Source organism: Phyllostomus discolor, chromosome 14 (genome assembly GCF_004126475.2).
Source record: "Phyllostomus discolor isolate MPI-MPIP mPhyDis1 chromosome 14, mPhyDis1.pri.v3, whole genome shotgun sequence".
Lineage (NCBI taxonomy): Eukaryota > Metazoa > Chordata > Mammalia > Chiroptera > Phyllostomidae > Phyllostomus > Phyllostomus discolor.
Genome location: NC_040916.2, coordinates 22,475,462 through 22,493,850, shown reverse-complemented (window position 1 = coordinate 22,493,850; position 18,389 = coordinate 22,475,462). Strand labels below are relative to the sequence as shown.

The 18,389-nt window shown below is 46.2% G+C and overlaps 1 protein-coding gene across 10 annotated transcripts in view; it reads left to right on the top strand.

The window, feature by feature from the left end:
- SUCO (SUN domain containing ossification factor) overlaps positions 1 to 13,761 on the top strand; it is a 60,991-nt gene extending 47,230 nt beyond the window's left edge. For 6 of the 10 annotated variants that reach the window (XM_028530758.2, XM_036015535.1, XM_036015539.1 and 3 more), the window contains 6 exons: positions 849 to 936; positions 3,877 to 3,981; positions 5,511 to 5,665; positions 6,514 to 6,605; positions 10,768 to 10,823; positions 11,792 to 12,931. In XM_028530758.2, coding sequence (XP_028386559.1) covers positions 849 to 936; positions 3,877 to 3,981; positions 5,511 to 5,665; positions 6,514 to 6,605; positions 10,768 to 10,823; positions 11,792 to 12,235 — 940 coding nt within the window. In that variant the 3' untranslated portion in view covers positions 12,236 to 12,931. Of the gene's footprint in view, positions 1 to 848; positions 937 to 3,876; positions 3,982 to 5,510; positions 5,666 to 6,513; positions 6,606 to 10,767; positions 10,848 to 10,892; positions 11,183 to 11,791 lie in introns of those variants that run through there. The other 4 variants (XM_036015538.1, XM_036015537.1, XM_036015534.1 and 1 more) reach the window with 3 other exon arrangements.
- Positions 13,762 to 18,389: the final 4,628 nt, after the last annotated feature.

Sequence of the window (18,389 nt, the reverse complement as noted above, 5' to 3'; positions counted from 1 at the left end):
AAACGGCGTGAGGTGAGCACCTCATTGTGGTTTTGATCTGCATTTCTCTGATGGCTAGTGATGCCGAGCACCTTGTCATGTACCTGTCGGCCATCTCTGCGTCTTCCTTGTCAGAATGTCTATTCAGGTCCTCTCCCCGTTTTTAAGAACAGATTGTTTGGGGTTTTTTTGCTATTGTGTGTGCTCTTTATATATTTTGGATATTGACTCCTTATCAGATAATAGGATTTGCAAACAGTTCTTCCCATTCCATAGGTTGCCTTTTCATTTTGTGGATGGTTTCCTTTGCTGTGAAGACGCTTTTTAGTTTGATATCATTTCCCTTGTTCACTTTTGCTTTTGTTGCCTGAGTATTTTGTCATATCAAAAACCATCGTGAAGACCAGCGTGAAGGAGATTACTGCCTGTGTTTTCTTCTGGGTGTTCTATGGTTTCAGGTCTTACTTTTGGGTTTTTAATTCACGTTGAGTTAATTTCTCTGTGTGGTGTAAGATAGTGGTCCAGTTTTGGTCTTTTGCATGCGGCTGTCTGATTTTCCCAGCTGCATTTGCAGACAAGACTGTCCTTTCCCGTTCCATATTCTCGGCCCTTTGTCGTGAACTAACTGAGCATATATGAAACTAACACATGTTGTGTAGCCCTGAGAGACGTAGACTTGATGCTGAGGCAGCAGATACCGCCAGTGACCTCTTCATCTTACCTGTGTCGGTGGGCCTGCATTGCACAGGCCTCGGAGTCATGGTTAGAAAAATGGATTCGTCTCATATACTGAAATCAGACGTGTGCTTCCAGTAATGAATTAATAAATTAGGGATTAAAGCTAATTTAAGTCAACTCTTACTCCACAGGTACCGAAAACAAATGGAAGAAATGCAGAAAGCTTTCAACAAAACGATAATAAAACTTCAGAATACTTCAAGAATAGCAGAGGAGCAGGTTGGTCATTTCCACATTTTATGTTCTTTTTACGTAAATTTCCTTTGACTTTTGTACGCTTTCACTGGTAAGAAGGGTAAGTACTGTTGGCGTTCTTGTACCCGTGATAGCTTATGATTAAACTTACTAACGCCATGTCTAGAGAGCTTATCCAGCTGTTAGCATTAGTATTTCCTCTAGAGAGAATTTGCTTGAGCATTATTCATACTACATTTCAAGCTCTGTGTGTGTGTGTGTGTGTGTGAGAGAGAGAGAGAGAGAGAGAGCAAAAGTACAGTGGACTTTTGTGCAACTTTTTTAAACTCAAAAATCCTTTGTGGTCATGTAGATCACTTACTGATTCCAGTAAGAATAAGTCTGTTTCTTTTTAATCCCAATACCTTTGTATTTCTTCCTTTCTCCCTCTAATTTCCTGCCTCGAGCTGTACATTGATGCCATAGGACTGGTGATGTGGTCACCCCATCTTACTGATTTTAAGGGAATAGCTTCAGTGTGGCTCCACTAAGTGTGATGCTTAATAAGTTGCCATAGTGTGTTCCCGTGGTGAAGACATTGTATACTTTCCTGACAGTTTATCTGGGACTAGGGGACGGGGAGTCGAGTGAGGCGAGGTGAGGTGGCCTCATGCTGCAGAGTTTAGTTTTAGTTGCATCTCACGCTCAGTTTGTGCCACGTTATGATTGTGGTTCCACACCGCGTTCCTCCCTTACCGGTTTCCTTTTCCTCGTTGAGGTCTGAGAGTTGCTCCCATATTCTGAATCCAAGTCCTTCAACAGGAACGTGCTCACAAATGTTTTCTTCCAGTCGTTACCTGTTTCTCATTCTCTTAAAAGTAGCTTTTGAAGAGCGGTTTTTTAAAAAGGATTTTATTTATTTTTAGAGAGAAGGGGAGGGAGGAAGAAAGAGAGGGAGAGAACATCAGTTGGTTGCCTCTTGTTCACCCACAGATGGGGATCCGGCCCACAACCCAGGCATGTGTCCTAACTAGGAATCGAACCAGCGACCCTTTGAATCGCAAGCCAGCACTCAGTCCACTGAGCCACACCAGCCAGGGCTGAGGAGCAGTTTTTAATTTGTTGAAGCACCTTTTTCACATTTTCTCTTTGCTTTGCAAAACCTTTGCCTAACCTCAAATTACAAAGATTTGTTTTTTTGTTTTCTTCTAGAAGTTTTAATAGTTTTAGGTTTACTTTGGGTATATGATTCATTTTAATTTTTATGTGTTGCAAGGTTTGGATCATAGTTCTTTGTGCGGGGGTAGAATGAGAAACATGAATATACTTTTGTTCCAACATCATTTGTTAAAGATTATCTTATCTCCATTTGTGTGTGTGTGTGTGTGTGTGTGTGTGTGTTTGTATGTATGTGTTATGGGTCTGTTCCTGGACATTTCTTTCTGTTTGTCTGTCTATCTTTATGCTGGTACCTCATTGTTGTGATTACTATAGGAACTCTTGCACTCAGGTAGTGTGAGTCCTCCAGCTCTGTCCTTCTCCAGAATTTTTTCCTCACATCTGGATTTGGCTAATACAGATTTTAGGGTGAGCCTGTCACTTTCTATCTTAAAAAAAAAGAACCTGTTGGATCTTAATGGGGATTATTTTGATAGATTAATTTGGAGAATTGCCGTCTTAGCAGTATTAAGTCTTCTGGCCCATGAACACAATATTTGTTTCATTTTTCATTGAGGTTAATACAGTGATTTGCCCTCTGTGTTTTATCTTTGCCTTATGTCTGAAAGACTTGGTGAAGTACTTTGAAATAGTCTTGTGTGTTAACACTGATTTATTAAATTTAATTTAAATTTAAATTAACTGATTTATTAAATTTAATAGTGCTTTTAGTATTAAATAGTAAACTTAATAGTCCTTTCAGTGTTTATCACTGTCTAGAAGTTATCAGTGTTTGTCAGAAATGTCAGTGAGAAGAAGTAGGTTGGGCACATTCAGCATTTTAGAAGGTGAAGCGGGGCAGACAGAGTCCCGCAGTGGAACATGTGAGGGGGTGAGGGAAACCTTCCTCACAGCGCTTTCTGCCCACCTGCCCCAGCCTCACACACACACACACACACACACACACACAGCTGAGACCTAAAACTCATTTAAGTCTAAACTTGAACAACTTACATCTCAAATAATAAATGGTTTCATAGCTTTTCTTGTAGAAGGTCCCAAATTAGAGTGTTGGACTTCCTTAACATCTTCCTGCCTTCTTTCCCTCCTCCCTAAATCCATTAATCTGAAGTTTTCAGTACAGTCTACCTAATATAGATTTAGAACTATACATATGATGCATAGTGCCCTAAAATACGCATGCGTATTTTGAATAAAGGCATGTTTGTTGATAATTAAAGTTTCTAAAATTCAGAGCTGAACAGATGAGAGTTTTAATGAATTTCTTTGCATTGGTGACATTTTGGCATTAACTAGATAACCAGTAGTGTGTTTTTTTTTTACTGTGTGGCATCCTAAGTTCCATCCTGATATAAAATAGAACTGTTAGACCTGGGTATGAGCCTGCTGCATATCCAGAAATATTCTTCAAAATTTTTTTGACATGTCTTTGTGCCAGCTGCTTTGGTTTAAAAACACATATTTGACAAAATAACTATTTTGCATACAGCTAGTTATATGGTGGTTTATACTTATGGAACCCATATTAGCTTGAAAAGTAATTTATTAACTTCTGTTGGTATTCTACATGGTAGCAAGTGGCCAAATGGTTTTGGGGGTGGGGCAGGGGAGGAAGTTTGAACAGATTCTTGAAGTGTTTTTGTTTTTTTAAAAATTTCTGTTAAGATTGTATAATGTTTAGTCATTAGGAATTTCCTTATTAATGCCTCCCCCTCCCCTGAGGAACTGAATAGCTTTTCCAGCTTACGTTACTTGAACTTGCATCATAGCAAAGACAAACGATGTTTGTTTCTTCCTGCACTGTAGGACCAGCGGCAGACGGAGTCCATCCAGTTGCTGCAGGCGCAGCTGGCCAACGTGACCCAGCTGGTCTCCAACCTGTCGGCCACGGTCGCGGAGCTGAAGCGGGAGGTAACTTACTGCTGGTGTTCCAAGACAGTGTGTGTCTAGAGGTTGTCATAAAAGCAGGCTTGTTAAGAGCATGGTAATTAAGAACTTTTAATGAAATCGTCATGTATAAGGAACTTTTCAGAATACCAGAATGTGTCATTTTAAGGTTTTGGAAATAATTATAATCTTTTGAAAAATAAGGCTTTCATAGTTTAGGTCATACCTAAAATACAGTTAGTTATAAACCATTTTTCAGGCCTTTTGCAGACCACTGATAGTTGCAACACATGCTTCATTTCAGCTCCAAAGGCTTAAGTTACTTAACCATTTCACAGGTCTACTAAGCACTTACCGAGCAACCAGTGTATGGGAGACCTGCGCTCTGCCGCCCCAGGCGGCGCCCGCAGCTGGGCGCAGTCCCTGGCCTCTCGGAGCCGGCTCTCCTGGGGGAGGGGGTGCAGCGGTGAGTGTGATAAGGACAGTGGCTTCAGAAGGGGGTGTGGCTGTGTGCAGTGGTGGCGATAAGGGCTGCGGCTTTGGAGTGACCTGGGAGGGCTTATCTGAGGAGGTGGCGTAGAGCTGAGTGCTTCAGGGGGTCGGCGGCCACACAGAGCTGGGGCTCAGAATGCACCTGCTGCTGGAGGAGCCGGGGCAGTGGACCCTCCACTGGGGACTGTGGTCATGGTTTAAGTGCAGAGAGCAAGCCGGCGTGCCCGGAGTAGGGTGGAGCAGGGGGGTGGGGGTAAGAAGTGAGTGCGGGGTGTTGGCCAGAGCCCAGTCGTGTAGGCCTTGGTAGGCAGTGTAGGGTTTGAATCTTATCCAGTCGTTCCAAGCCATTGGCGCGTGTTATGTAAGGAAGTGGCGTGGATCACCTCGTTGACAGCACTTCGGGGAAGTCCCCGTTTGTCGCCCTGGAGAACTGGCTCATGGGGAACAGCCAGAGCAGAGAGAGGAGGAAACTCAGGGGGCAGCGGCGGGAGCGAGGCGGCAGGAGCGAGGCGGCGGGGTATCGGCGTGAAGCAGGGTCTCGGAAGTGGAGCCAGCGTGGGGCTGTTGAGTGCAGGGTGTGTTTCGGAGGAGGAGGACAAGGCTTGCTGAGAGATTGGACGTGTGCGGTGAAGAATTAAGGAAGATCCTCAGGTTTTTGGCTTAAGTAGTGGGGCGATGGGTGGTTCGGTTCTGTTGGGTGGGAGACTGGGTAAGAGCGCATCTTTCCTCTCCCCACGGAGGGGATGGTGCGAAGGGGAGGGCGGAGCGTGTGTGGCAGGATGTTAGCGGTCGGTGAGCGCTGGCCAGAGGCACAAGTATGCTCGCTGTACTATTTTTAAAGCCTTTTCATAGGTTAGAAAATTTCAGTAAATTGGGGGCAAAAAGAAGGAATGTTCAAACATTATCTTGGTAGTACACTTTCAGAGCGCATGCCCTACATTAATGGTTTTGAAGCCCATTAAAGTAGGTTTAAAGTGATTTGTCCTTGGAATTTTAAATCCCCCTTGTTTTCCCTAGGATGATGTTTAAAGTGTTACCACTTTTCCCTCGTCTTATTCCAGGTCTCAGACCGACAGAGCTATCTCGTCATATCGCTGGTCCTCTGCGTGGTCTTGGGGCTGATGCTCTGCATGCAGCGCTGTCGGAACTCCTCACAGTTCGACGGAGACTACATCTCCAGACTTCCGCAGAGTAGTCTGTATCCCAGCCCCAAAAGGTGACGTCGGCGTTGCATTTCACAATTTTTTATCTTTTTTATGTTTTTGAGGAATGTAGGCAAATATAGGGATGTGGAGATCATTTTTATATTATTATCTTGAAACCAAAATGTTAAAAACATCATTAGAACTAGTGTGAGATGATTCTGCGCCTGGAAGGTTCTATGGACTGTGACAGAGGAAACACTAATAGTGTAGTAAGTGCATAAAACCCTTGAAATGTTTGCCTGTGAAAGTTTTGAATGTGGAGTTCAAAGAGGGGAGGGAACTAGGTATTTTAAATATTGCACTTTTTATTTTTTAATTAAAACTTTTTACTTACTAATTTATGTATATATAGAGAGAGAGACTTCTCTTTGTGTTCATTGATTGATTGATTTTTTTTTTTTAAGATTTTTATTTATTCTTAGGGGAAGGGAAGGAGAGAGAGGCATCAACGTGTGGTTGCCTCTTGAGCACCCCCTACTGGGGATCTGACCTGCAACTGAGGCATGTGCCCCAACTGGGAATCAAACCAGTGGCCCTTTGGTTCTATTCACAGGCTGGCACTCAGTCCACTGAGCCACACCAGCCAGGGCTCACTGACTGATTCTTATATGTGCCCTGACTTGGCTTATTGGAACGATGCTCTAACCAACTGAGTTACCCAGCCTGGGCTTAATGCACTTTCTAGACAGCGATCCTTAAATTTCTTTTAGACATATTAGCAATACCTGGGGTGTTAGCTTAGAGATTGTTCCTGTGTGTCATGTACAGTGCTCAGTAGCTTCCATCAGGCACTAGCTACAGAGTAAATTCTGTATAGTTTATTCATTGTGTCCAATGTTGATTTTTCTTCATGTGTTAGGTGTTTCTCTTCCTATGATGATATGAATTTGAAAAGGAGAACTTCATTCCCACTCATCAGATCCAAGTCTCTGCAGTTAACTGGAAAAGAAGGTAGATTTTTGTGGATATGTACTTTGTGTGTGTATATGTAAACACGGGTCTGGCTCACTTGTGGCCTAAGTACAATGTTAGCGTTGTGTTAGAGGCCACCTACAGCGAATCATGGGTGTAGGCAAAGCCGCCTCATCATTCCACACTTCATCTCTCTCTGTTCCTGCAAGCCCAGGGGGTGGGGAGGGGCTGAGTTCAGGGAGCCATTGTAGCTGTGATTGCCGAGCTTCTGTTTAGAAGTATTTCTTTTTAGAAAGGGATGTTTGAGACAATTCACCAGATATGGAAAACCTGAATGTGCTTCCATAGCATCCTGTGCTTTTCTGCTTCCTCTTCCTGTACAGGTAGGACTCCTTGTGCCTGTAGTTTAGGACTGTGAGGCATTTTTGCAAAAAAATCTGGTCTTTCTCTTTTTTAAAGCCCAGAGTCTAAAAACTTTCCATTGGCTAACACTCAATGAAGACTTCAGTTTCAGTGAATGGATGTGTACTGAGTGGCTGTTTTTCAATATTAGTACTTTTATAAGTAGTGCTTTAATGCTTATTAAGAAACTTACCCTCATAGCAATATTAAAATAACCAAACTAATTATGTATTTCAATTAGGAGTGCTTTCTTAATTATTGGCTTCTCTTTCTTTAGAGTTTAGTAACTAAGCCGTGCATTTCAGTTGATTAAGCCATTCAAGTAATCATTTCTGCGCTTGACTGGTTTGCTGTTACCACAGAGCTTCGCAGACCTAACACGTTACATGTGTGTTTGCTGAGGGCCAGGACATCTCTTCCTCCTTCCTGCCTCTCTTTTCCTCTTTCATCGGCTGTGTCTATTTGCAAGTGAAATTTTTCGTTGAAACAGGCCTCCAGAACCTTTGCATTTCGCAAATCTAAAATTCTCTGTACATCTAAGGGCTCCCCTTCACCCCCTTCACCCAGGCCCTGGCAACCACCACTGGATTTTTTGTCTCTATGAACTTGACTGCTTTAGTTCCCTCGTGTGAGTGGAGTCGTATAGCATTGTCTTTCTGTGCCTGAGTTGTTTAATGTAGCACAGTGTCCTCAAGGATCGTTCTTGTCGTAGCATGTGACAGGGTTTGCTCCTTTTTAAAGACTGAATAATACTCTATTTTGCACACCTACCACGTTTTGTTTACTTGTGTGTTAATGGGCTTTGGGGTTGCTTCCACTCCTTGGCCGTTGTGAATGTTGGTGCTGTGAACGGGAGTGTGCACTTACCTCTTCAGGACCCCGCCTGTGGTTCTTCTGGACGTGTGCCCCGAGGTGGGGTTGCAGGACCGCGCGGTTCTGCTGTCCCAGGGACCGCTGTAGTGTTTCCCGTCGTGGTTGCACCGTTGTGCGGCCCTGCCAGCAGTGTGCAGCAGTGTCGGTTTTCTTCGTGTTCTTGTCACTTGTTTTTTGCTTTTTTTTTGTAGTAACTTTCCTGATAGGTGTCAGGTGATGCATTGAGATTTAGATTTGCATTCCTCTGGTAATGAGAGATGTTGAGCATCTTTTCATGTGTTTGTTGGCCATTTGCAAATCATGTTCAAGACCTTTTTTTTATTGGATTACTTGTTGTGGGGGGGATTGGGTGTTCAGTTGTAGGAGTTCTTCCTATATCCTGGGTACTAACGCCTTACCAGATACGTGATTTGTGAATATATTCTCCCATTTCATAGGTCACCTTGGGACTCTGTTGATTGTTTTCCGTGATAGAAGAAGTTTCTGAGTTTGACCGTCTCACCTGTCTGTTTTTAGTTCTACTCCCTGTACTTTATTTAGATGTCACACACTCAAGAGATCATTGCCGAGTCCAGTGTCATGGAGTTTTCCCCTGTGTTTTCTTCTAGAGATGTTACAGGTTTAGGTCATATGCTTACGTCTCTCTCCATTTTGAGTCAGTATGGTGTGCGGTAGGGGTCCAGCCTCACCCCTTCGCATGTGGGTGTCCCGTTTGCCCAGCCACGCGTGTTGAAGAGGCTGTCCTCTCCCCAGTGAGCGGGGGGTCCTGGCACCCTTGTTGCAGATGACTTGACCGTACCTGTGAGGGTTTATTGCTGGGCTCTTTTTAAATTTCATTTGTCTATTTGTCTTTATGCCAGAACCAGGCTGTTTGGATTACTGTAGTTGGTAATGTGTTTTGAAATCAGGAAGCGTGAGTCCTCTTTATTCCTATTTTTCAAAATTGTTTTGTCTGTTTTAGATCTCTTGTGATTCAGTATGAATTTTAGGATGTATTTTTCTGATTTGGCAGAAGTGCCGTCTTTATTTCCGTCTTGTTTTGCTTTTCTGTGCTGTATTTTGGGTGATTTCTTCTGATCTCTTTTCCAGGTCCTGCATTCTGCAGCTGTCTGTAGTCGTCAATGAAATTCATTCACTGACTTTTAAATATTAGTTATTTTCCATTTCTAGGAGTTCCTTTAGTGTTTTTTTAAACTTACAGGTTTTTTTTGTTTTACATGTCTTGAAGATATTTCCAAGCTTGTTTTTTTAATTTAAATATAGTAAGCATAATTATATTTATAGTCTGTTTGATAATTTCAGTATTTTAAATTATTTTTTAATCTGCTCATTAATTGTTTTTTCAGACTCGTGCTCAAGGTGCTTTGTAGCTTTGTGTACGTGGTTATCTCGGTGCTAGTCCTTCTCTTCGAAAAATTGTTTGTGTGGATGGTTTGAGGGTACAGTGTAGGCCCTTGCTCCAGGGGGAATGTGTGCTTGGTGCACACTCAGGAAAACTCACACTCGGGGCTTCGCTGCTGGACCCCCAGGTGACAGGAACTCGGACCCTTGGTCCCTGCACAGGCTCCTCCTTTCCCCGAGGGTCTCCTCTTCTGCAGTCTCGGCTTGTTGTTGGAGAGGGGCGGAGCGGGGGTCTCCCAAACTGCTGCTTGGATGGGCCCTGAGGTTTGGTTCCCGACCTGTCCCTTACGCTGCCGTCAGAACTCACGTGCCCACGTTCTTGCACTGGCAGGTGCCCCTAGGGCGACAGTGACTTTTGGGTCCACTTGACTTTTTGGATTCCTACTTTTTCTTCAGTTTTAGCCTCGGGATTGCTTACTTATCTTGGCAGCTTTTGAATGCTTTTATAGTGATTTTTTTAAAAACCCATCATATGTAATTGCTGTCGTTGTAGAGTCTGATCTGAATAACTCTTAACTCCCATCCAAAAGTAGACATAATGTTTAAAAAAAAACAGTTTGAGATTTGTAATCTAATAGAAATGACTATTTGGAGGAATGGTTAGATATTTTTATGTATCTGTTGACTTTCTCAACACATTTCTAGGATATAATGTAAAATATAATTGGTTGAATCATGTTATTAATAAATTTCTGGCATCTGATGTTTTGCAGTGAATTTTCTACGTATAAACTTCTTTCTCTGTCATTCTGTGAGCTGTTTACTCTTCGCTGTTTCGATGGGACTGCAGTCTCATAGCCCCTTGTGTGTGTGTGTGTTATTATCTTGTCAGTGCGGCTGGCACAGGGCCGTCTTGAATGTGCTGAAAGTAATGAAATTTTAGAAACCTAGAACTAAAACTAATATTTCTGCCTTACTCACCATGCCAGCAGTGTGTATTCATTATTGTTTGGCCATTTGTACTGCATGGTCAAGCTGTTTTTAGGTTTTGGGGTTCACAGTTTTGATTCTAATAAACCATTGTAATAAACAATTAGAAAAAACTTCCTAGATCTGTTTTGTGTCTGTGATCCTCTGACTCTCATCCATGGTCACAGCCACTGGTGGCACAGTGTCAGTCCACATTTGCGACACAGTGTCGCTAGTCTCTTAGGGAAGTATTCACATGGTCCGTAGGGTTGGTTCTGGCTTCCTGCCAATGTCCTTTCTCATCAGGAAAGAGGGTGGGACTGGGCCAACGGAGCGTCCTGACGGCGGTGGCCAGCGGCCAGCGGCCAGCTGGGGGTGGAAACGCAGGGGAGGTGCTGGGAGGTGACCTCCTGGTCAAGGCCCCGATAAGAACACCTCCCCCTTGTTGCTCTTGGCTGACTGCCTTGAAATGCATAAGTATATCACTAACCTGGTAGAAATATAAATTTGCTGCTTCTGTTAGAAAAAATCCCTAAGGGATAATATAATATTTTTGTTGTGTTTAATCATAGCATAATCTTTTTTACATCTGCTTTTTATTTTTTCTTATTTATAGTAGACCCGAATGCTTTGTACATTGTAGAACCCCTCAAGTTCTCTCCAGAAAAAAAGGTAATGTTTTGTTGGTTTTTACGTATTAAAAGGGTTGGTCGAGCTTGTAAGGGTTAGGTAAAGTTGGTGGTCTTGGTGGGGTGCGTGGCTGTAGATGAAGAAGTGGGTTGGAAGGTTAAGGTAACCCTTTACATGGTCCTTAAACTGCTCCTTTTTAGTCATGGTAGAGGTACAAAGAAAGGTTTGCAGGGGGTTAGCAACCTGTGATCCATAAGCCATATTTGGCCTGTGGCATGAATGAATCTGGAGCCATTATCAGAGGGCTGTAAAATAAAAAAGAACACTCCGGAAACACAGTGCGTGGCCTGCAACACCTGGAAGTGTCGCTGTGCGGAGGAGCGCTTGCCGCTGCCCGCGGGGCACCGGCGCGTCGGGCGCAGTGGGTGCACTGCCCGCCACCCCGCCGCGACCTCACCTCTGGAAGGGCTCAGAGCTCGTGTCCTCTGTGAACGACCCGGGCAGCAGGTGGCACAGCTCCGAACGTACTTGGGCTCTTCCGCTTCCGCAGCCTGGGCTTCTCCGCTTTGCCTCTCGGAGTATAAGCCGTGCTCTTGTGGTCGGAGGCGATCGTGGGAGAAAGAACGTGGGCTTCAGAGCACGCAGCCTGGGTGGGGTCGGCCACAGCCTGGCCGCTTATGTGTCATGACTTGGGCAGGGCCCCGAAACCAGGGGTAAAACCCTCACCTCCCAGGGCTGGTGAGTAGGGTGCTCCTGAAAGCAGCTGGCACAGGGTCTGCTGCATCCTGGGGGTTCAGACGTGAGTGAGGCGGCAGTGGGGGTTCTCACTGGGCGGCCTGTACTGACTGAGGAGGGAGGGAGTGGTGGGGCCTGACAGCGCAGAACACTGTCCCGCCCTCCACCAGGGGGCGCTCTTCTCCCCCATGAGCTCAGCTCTCTAGACCCGTGATGAGGTGGCTGAGTGTAGCTGCTGGAGATCTAACTCCTGCCCTCTTTCACTCGTGTTGCAGAAGAAGCGCTGCAAGTACAAAACGGACAAAATTGAGACCATAAAGCCGGCAGACCCGTTGCACCCGATAGCCAATGGAGACATAAAAGGAAGGAAGCCCTTTACAAACCAGAGAGACTTCTCCAACGTGGGCGAAGTGTACCACTCTTCCTACAAGGGCCCCCCGTCCGAAGGAAGCTCGGAAACCTCGTCCCAGTCGGAGGAGTCGTACTTCTGCGGCATCTCGGCGTGCACGAGCCTGTGCAATGGACAGTCCCAGAAGACAAAGACTGAGAAGAGGGCTTTAAAGCGCAGGCGGTCGAAAGTCCAGGACCAGGGGAAGTTGATAAAAACCCTGATACAGACTAAGTCCGGGTCCTTGCCCAGCCTGCAGGACATCATCAGGGGGAACAAAGAGCTGGCCGTGGGCACCTTTGGGGTGACCGCCGTCTCGGGGCACATCTAGATGCGCGGACTCTTCACACTGGGGACTCTTGTTGTTGTTCTCGGAGGAGCGCTCTGTGGTATTTGAAGGGTTTGGGGGAGGGAGACAACGTTAACGGGGAAAGTATTTAGAAGGCAGGGTCTCTGCCTTTTTATAGTACGTGGGACGGTGCCATCGGTGCGGGCTGAGGAGCCAAAGCCCTGCCAGGCCGCTGGCTTCCCACAAGGACGATGGCGGACGTTTTCTAAAGATGCTTTTTCACAGGCCGATTGCTGGTCATTTGGGAGCCCCGTTCCTCGGGTGGGACAGGAGTAGAAGCCCAAACCTCTTCCTGTAGCTTCGGTCCTATTTCTCGCACCTTCCATATTTATGTGCCTTTTGTCTATTTATAATGCCACTGGAAGAGGAGAGGGGCTTCTTCTGTCACTTGATTTCTTTTCTAACTCTGTTAGTTTCGGAAGCTGCAAACACTACAAGGCTCTGAGGCGGCCTGCCCCTCGAGCGCAGTCGCGTGGGCCGGACGGCGTAAGGAGGCTGCAGACCTGCCAGCCGGACCCTGCTGGCAAACTCCCCTGAGACCGACGCTGGCTGGAATTCATGTCTGTTTTAGGTAGATGGTGATGCTCTTAAATGTGTTTTCATTTAATTTATTCACACTAGTTTTCTGTAGTTACAACTCAGCGAGGAAGACAAAACTACAAGATCTTTTCTTACAAATGACTGGTACTTGCAAATAAGTTTTTTATAAATTCACCTTTTAAACACATGTAACCAGTTGGAAGGGTTTAAACATTCACAGTAAGCACCAGTCCTCCAGCCTGTCACTTATTACAAATAGGAAATGTGGCGATTTGTCAGACGAGTCCAGGTCTCACGTGACTCCAGGTCTCACGTGACGCAGTCACTGCCGGGGACACACCCAGAACCAGCCGGTGAGCTTGTCGAGCCTCCTGGGACGGTCGGGTCTCCAGGGCTCACCGGCCCGTGGTGTGCGCGTCGCAGTGGCTGCAGGGGGGCGGAGGCGTACGTGCATGTGCGATGCCAGTGCGTCTGTCTTCATCTGGTCCTTCTGTTTCTTTGATTGGCAGCAGCTGTATTTGGGTAAAACGATTCCTTTCCATGTGTGTGTACAGTGGCACGTGGAAGTGGCAAGTTTCCTTTCGACGGGAGGAGGATTGACCACTTTGTGTTGTCGGTCTTAAGTTATAACTTATTAAGCACTTTTAGTAGTAACTGTGTTTAAACCTGTCTGATACCTTTCTGCGGGTATTGTTTGTAATGTGACTTATTTAAAGCCTTTTTGTTCCAGTTGCTGCTCTAGATGAACAGTGTGTTTTAGGTGATTGACATTTGTTCCAGTCTGTACAGCTGGCCGTTCGGAGCAAGAGGGCCTGGTTGCACAGAGCCCCCCGGAGAGCGGTCCAGGCGGAGGCGGAGGCGGAGGCGAGCGCTGGCGAGGGGAGAGGCGCTCGGTGTGTGACGACGGAGCTGTAGTGCCGTTAGAAACTGTGAATTTCCAAATAAATCTGAATACTTGTCTTTATTAATAAACTACTGCCTCACTCTTCTTTGAAGGAGAACCTACGACTCTGTCACTCTGGCCAAAGATTTGAGTTTCGGCCCCGTCAGAGACTGAGTGCAGCAGCGTCCCATTGCGTCGCTGGCCGAGTGTCAGCCAACGCCAAGCTGGTTGAACGTCCGTCCGCGTGAATGTTTTGTTCCCACGGTCGTGATTTCGTCGCTTCAGATGCTGACGGGGAGGTTTGAGTTTTTATCGAGTAGGTGGAGTACGTGCATGTGCGTTCCTCTTGCTGGGTGCCGTCTTTAGGACGACTGATTTAATTCCTTCCACCTCTTACTGCAGCGTGACACTTTGTCATTTGGGTTTTATCTTTCCTGTCCGAGAGTATACCTACATAGGGAGAAAAACGTGAAAATGCTTGCTGATAGATCTGTGCCTGGTGAGAAGCAAAGCTGTGTGTGTGTGTGTGTGTGCGTGTGTGTGCACGCGCACACACAAGTGCATACATGCAGGGCAGGGCAAAGGTAGGGTTACCGTTCAGCTGGGAAATAACGCGATACCTAATGGTTAATAAATGAGAGTAAACCCTTATGGGTACTCGCAGCTGTGAACCCGCTTTTCCCCACCCCTGTGTGCGGCTGTTCCATGACAGTCTGCCTCGGTTATTTCTTCTGATGTGAAGGAAAGCATTAAAACAGGATGGAATAAGAGGCAGGAATAACAGAGGAATAAGAGGAAACCGAGGGATCTCTTTTAATTTTAAAAAAAAACTATACATTCATGTCATTGGAGGGATTCGTTGTTCAAGGCGTATTCAGAAACAGTTGTCCTTTCTCTGCCCGCCTCTCCTACCGAAGACCCCGGCCCCGCCAGCAGCCCTTCTCGGCGCTGTGACCGCCGCTGCCCAGCTCGCTCTGCCACTCGTTGATTTCTCGGAGTGAGCTGTGCCCCCGGCTTGGGTTCGTAAACTTGTAGGCGTGAATAGGAAACAGATACACGCTTGTATTTGTTAACCTAGTTGGACACATCTGTTGAACAGTTTTTTTTTAAATACTGCTTTTTTTTTTCAAATTCTACATCTCATAGACGAAAGTTCTTTTTACAACCTCATGCTTTTCCCCAACTTCTTCATTTGAAAAATTTCAAATCCATAGAAAAGCCGAACACCCGTGTTCGCTCTGCCCACATTCAGCAGTTAACACTCTGGGGTTTTTGTGTACATATGCTTGTGTATACACCACACACTTTTTGGGGGTGAACCATTGGTAGTTGGGACATTGTGACCTTTCACCTCTAAATCCCACAGCACGAGCTTGCTGGGCTTGCTGAGCTCCAGGACGTCCACCCACCTGCCCTCAATAGCAGAGTCACGCTCAGTGTGAAGTCCATGGGCAGTCCTTCAGACTGCTCCTTCACACACGCCTTCAGCTTCCCTGCCCCTCTCTTGCCTTGATGTACCTGCTGGGCAAAAGGGCACCCCCGGCGAAGTCCAGCCTTCCTGCTGCGGCTCACGGGCACCCGCCAACCGCAGCAGGCCCGGAGAGGCGTCGGAGCCGTTCTCGCTTCGGCTCCAGCTGTTTGACCTCCGTAGACCTCCGTGCTGCTGGCACGCACGGTGCGTTCCCTTAGTCCGCCTCCTGCTGCTCCCGAGCGACTCCTGCTGCTCCCGAGCGACTCTGAGACGGGTTCTCAGGATGCGCGCTCTCCCACCCTGTGCTTAGCTGATGGCCCGATTTCACTGGGAATGTGCACACGTGGTCAGGCTCCTGGAAGCTGCCCCCTGCCTGTCTCCTCTGTCCATGTGACCCGCCTTTCCTCCTGCTCCTTGAAGTTGATGCTCTGCAGGCGGGCTGGGTTTCGTGGCGGACCTCCTTTCACTGACAGCTGTCAGAGGGGCGGGGGTTGGGGGCCGGGTGAAAAAGGCAAAGGAACTAAGCAAAACCCCCCAACTGGTAGACACAGGCCACAGCGTGGTGGTGACCAGAGGAAAAGGGGAGTGGGGGCAGTAGAATGGGGTAAATAAGGGGGGACGGGGGGAGACTTGACTCGGGGCGGTGAACACACAGTACAGTCTACAGATGATGTGTTACAGAACCGTACACCTGACACCTGGCGATTTTGCTAACCAATGGCACCCCGATAAATTCAGTTTTCAAAAGGAGATTAGATAGAGTGTTCCCGACAGAGGGGACCATGGCAACACAGTCACTTTTCCGGAATGATCGAGTTTTGTTCTGCACCATCATCCTGTGGGGCTCAGAATGTCCCACTGCAGACCTGCGGGTGTCGTTACTGTACCTCAGAAGTCCATTCTGAATGCCAGTAGAACATATTTGGGATTATTTGATTTCTTCATTTCAATTCCTTTATTTCTCTGAATAAAATGATAACTCAAGAAAGAAAAGCTCTCGACCCTCATCATCATCGATTTCCCGCCACCGTTTGTGAACCCCCAGCTGTCGGACTGGCCTCACTCCCAGGACGGGCCTGTCCCGGCATCCAGGGCTGCAGGTCCCGAAACCTGTGAGCAATTCCCGGCTTACTCAGCCGATCGCCCCCTTGTGCAGTGCCTCCCTTGGCTTCCACAGGGGGGCCCCTTTTCGGTCCTTTTTTTTCCCCCTCACTTCTCAGTACAGTAAGATGACATCTCTTTCGGTCTCTGGCTCTTCTGTCCTCTCACGACCTTGGGGTGCTCAGGGGCTCAGTTCAGAGACCTCTACTCCATAGTCACCCATATCTGTGCTGACGGCTCCTGTTTTTGTTAGAACTCAATTTCAGGATTTAAAAAGCTTTCTTTCCTGGCTGGTGTAGCTCAGTGGATTGAGCGCGGGCTGTGAACTAAAGTGTCGCAGGTTCGATTCCCAATCAGGGCACATGCCTGGGTTGCAGGCCATGACCCCCAGCAACCGCACATTGATGTTTCTCTCTCTCTCTTTCTCCCTCCCTTCCCTCTCTAAAAATAAATAAATAAAATCTTTTTTAAAAAAGCTTTCTTTAATTGGGTTTATTGGGGTGACGTTGGCTGATAAAGCTACAGGTTTCAAGTGCACAACTCAACCAAACACCTGCACACTGTTGTGCACCCACCGCCCAAAGCAAAGTCTCCTCCCGTCCCCATGCATCCCCCTTTGCCGCCTTCCACCTCCCCCACCCCTGGTCCCCCTAGCTGTCACCACACAGTGGTCTGGGACTGTGTCTTCTGCATATACACAATATATAGTTTTTGCTTAATACCTCCACCTTTCTTTCACCCAGCCCCCCAACTCCCCTCCCATCTGACAGCTGTCGGTCTGTTCTCTGTATATGCCTCTGCTTCTATTTTGTTTGCTAAATTGTTTTGTTCATCAGATTCCACATATGAGTAAGAGCATATGGTATTTGACCTTCTCTGACTGGTGTATTTCACTGAGCATAAGTAATGCTTGCCAGGTGCATGCATCTGTTGCAAAGGGTAGGGCTTCCTTCCCTTGCACAGCCATGTAGTGTTCCGTTGTGTTACACCACCTTTTTTAACCACTCATCTGATCTGCACTTGGGCTGCTGTCACATCTTGCCTGCTGTAAATAACGCTGCAGCGAACATAGGGCTGCATATATTCCTTCAAATTAGTGTTGTGGGTTTCTTCAGGTACATTATATTCTCTGCAGTGGAACTGCTGGATCGAAAGGCAGTTTATTATTTAACTTTTTGAGGTTAACTCCATGCTGCTTTCCACCGTGGCTGCACCAGGCTGCATTCCCACCAGCAGTGCATGAGGGTTCTTCTCTACCCGCATCCTCACCAGCACTTGTTTGTTGACTTACTGACGATGGCCATTCTGACAGGTGTGAGGTGCTGTCTCATTGTGGTTTTAATTTGCATCTCTCTGATGGATCAGTGACATTGAGCATCTTTTCATATGTCTATTGGCCGTCTCTATGTCCTCTTTGGAGAAGTGTCTATTCAGATCCTTTGCCCACTTTTTAATTGGTTTGTTTGTTTTCTTGGTGTTGATGTGTGGAAGTTCTTCATGTATTGTTGATATTAACCCCTTATTGACTATCATTGGCAAATACGTTCTTGCATTCAGTGGGTTGCCTTTTCATTTTGTTGACGGTTCCTTTTACTGTGCACTTTTTAGTTTGATGTAGTCCCATTTGTTTATTTTTCCTTTGTTTCCCTTGCCCAAGACGATATATTGGTAAAACTATTGCTATAAGAAATGTCAGAGATTTTACTATGTCATCTTCTAGAATTTTTATGGTTTTACAATTTACATGTAAGTCTTTAATGCATTTTGAGTTTGTTTTTCTGTATAGTGTAAGGTTCTTTTTTTTTTTTGCATGTATCTGTCCAATTTTCTCAACACCATTTATTTAAGAGACCATCTTTACCCCCTTACATGTTCTTACCTCCTTGTCAAATGTTAATTGACCATAAAGGCGTGGGTTCATTTCTGGCCTCTGTATGTCATTGTCTCTGCCGAAGATTCTTTGAAATTCTTTCTGCTGTACATCTTTCTTCCTCAGCTCGCGACTTCTGTGGAGACGTCACATCCATTTCCCACTCTCCCGAATCACTGCGGTCAGAGTTTCCCGAGACGAGTTTTGTCTGCCTCTGCACGACGCTTCTCTTTCCCTGTCTCTGCAGAGTGTGTATTAGATGCTCCTCGTA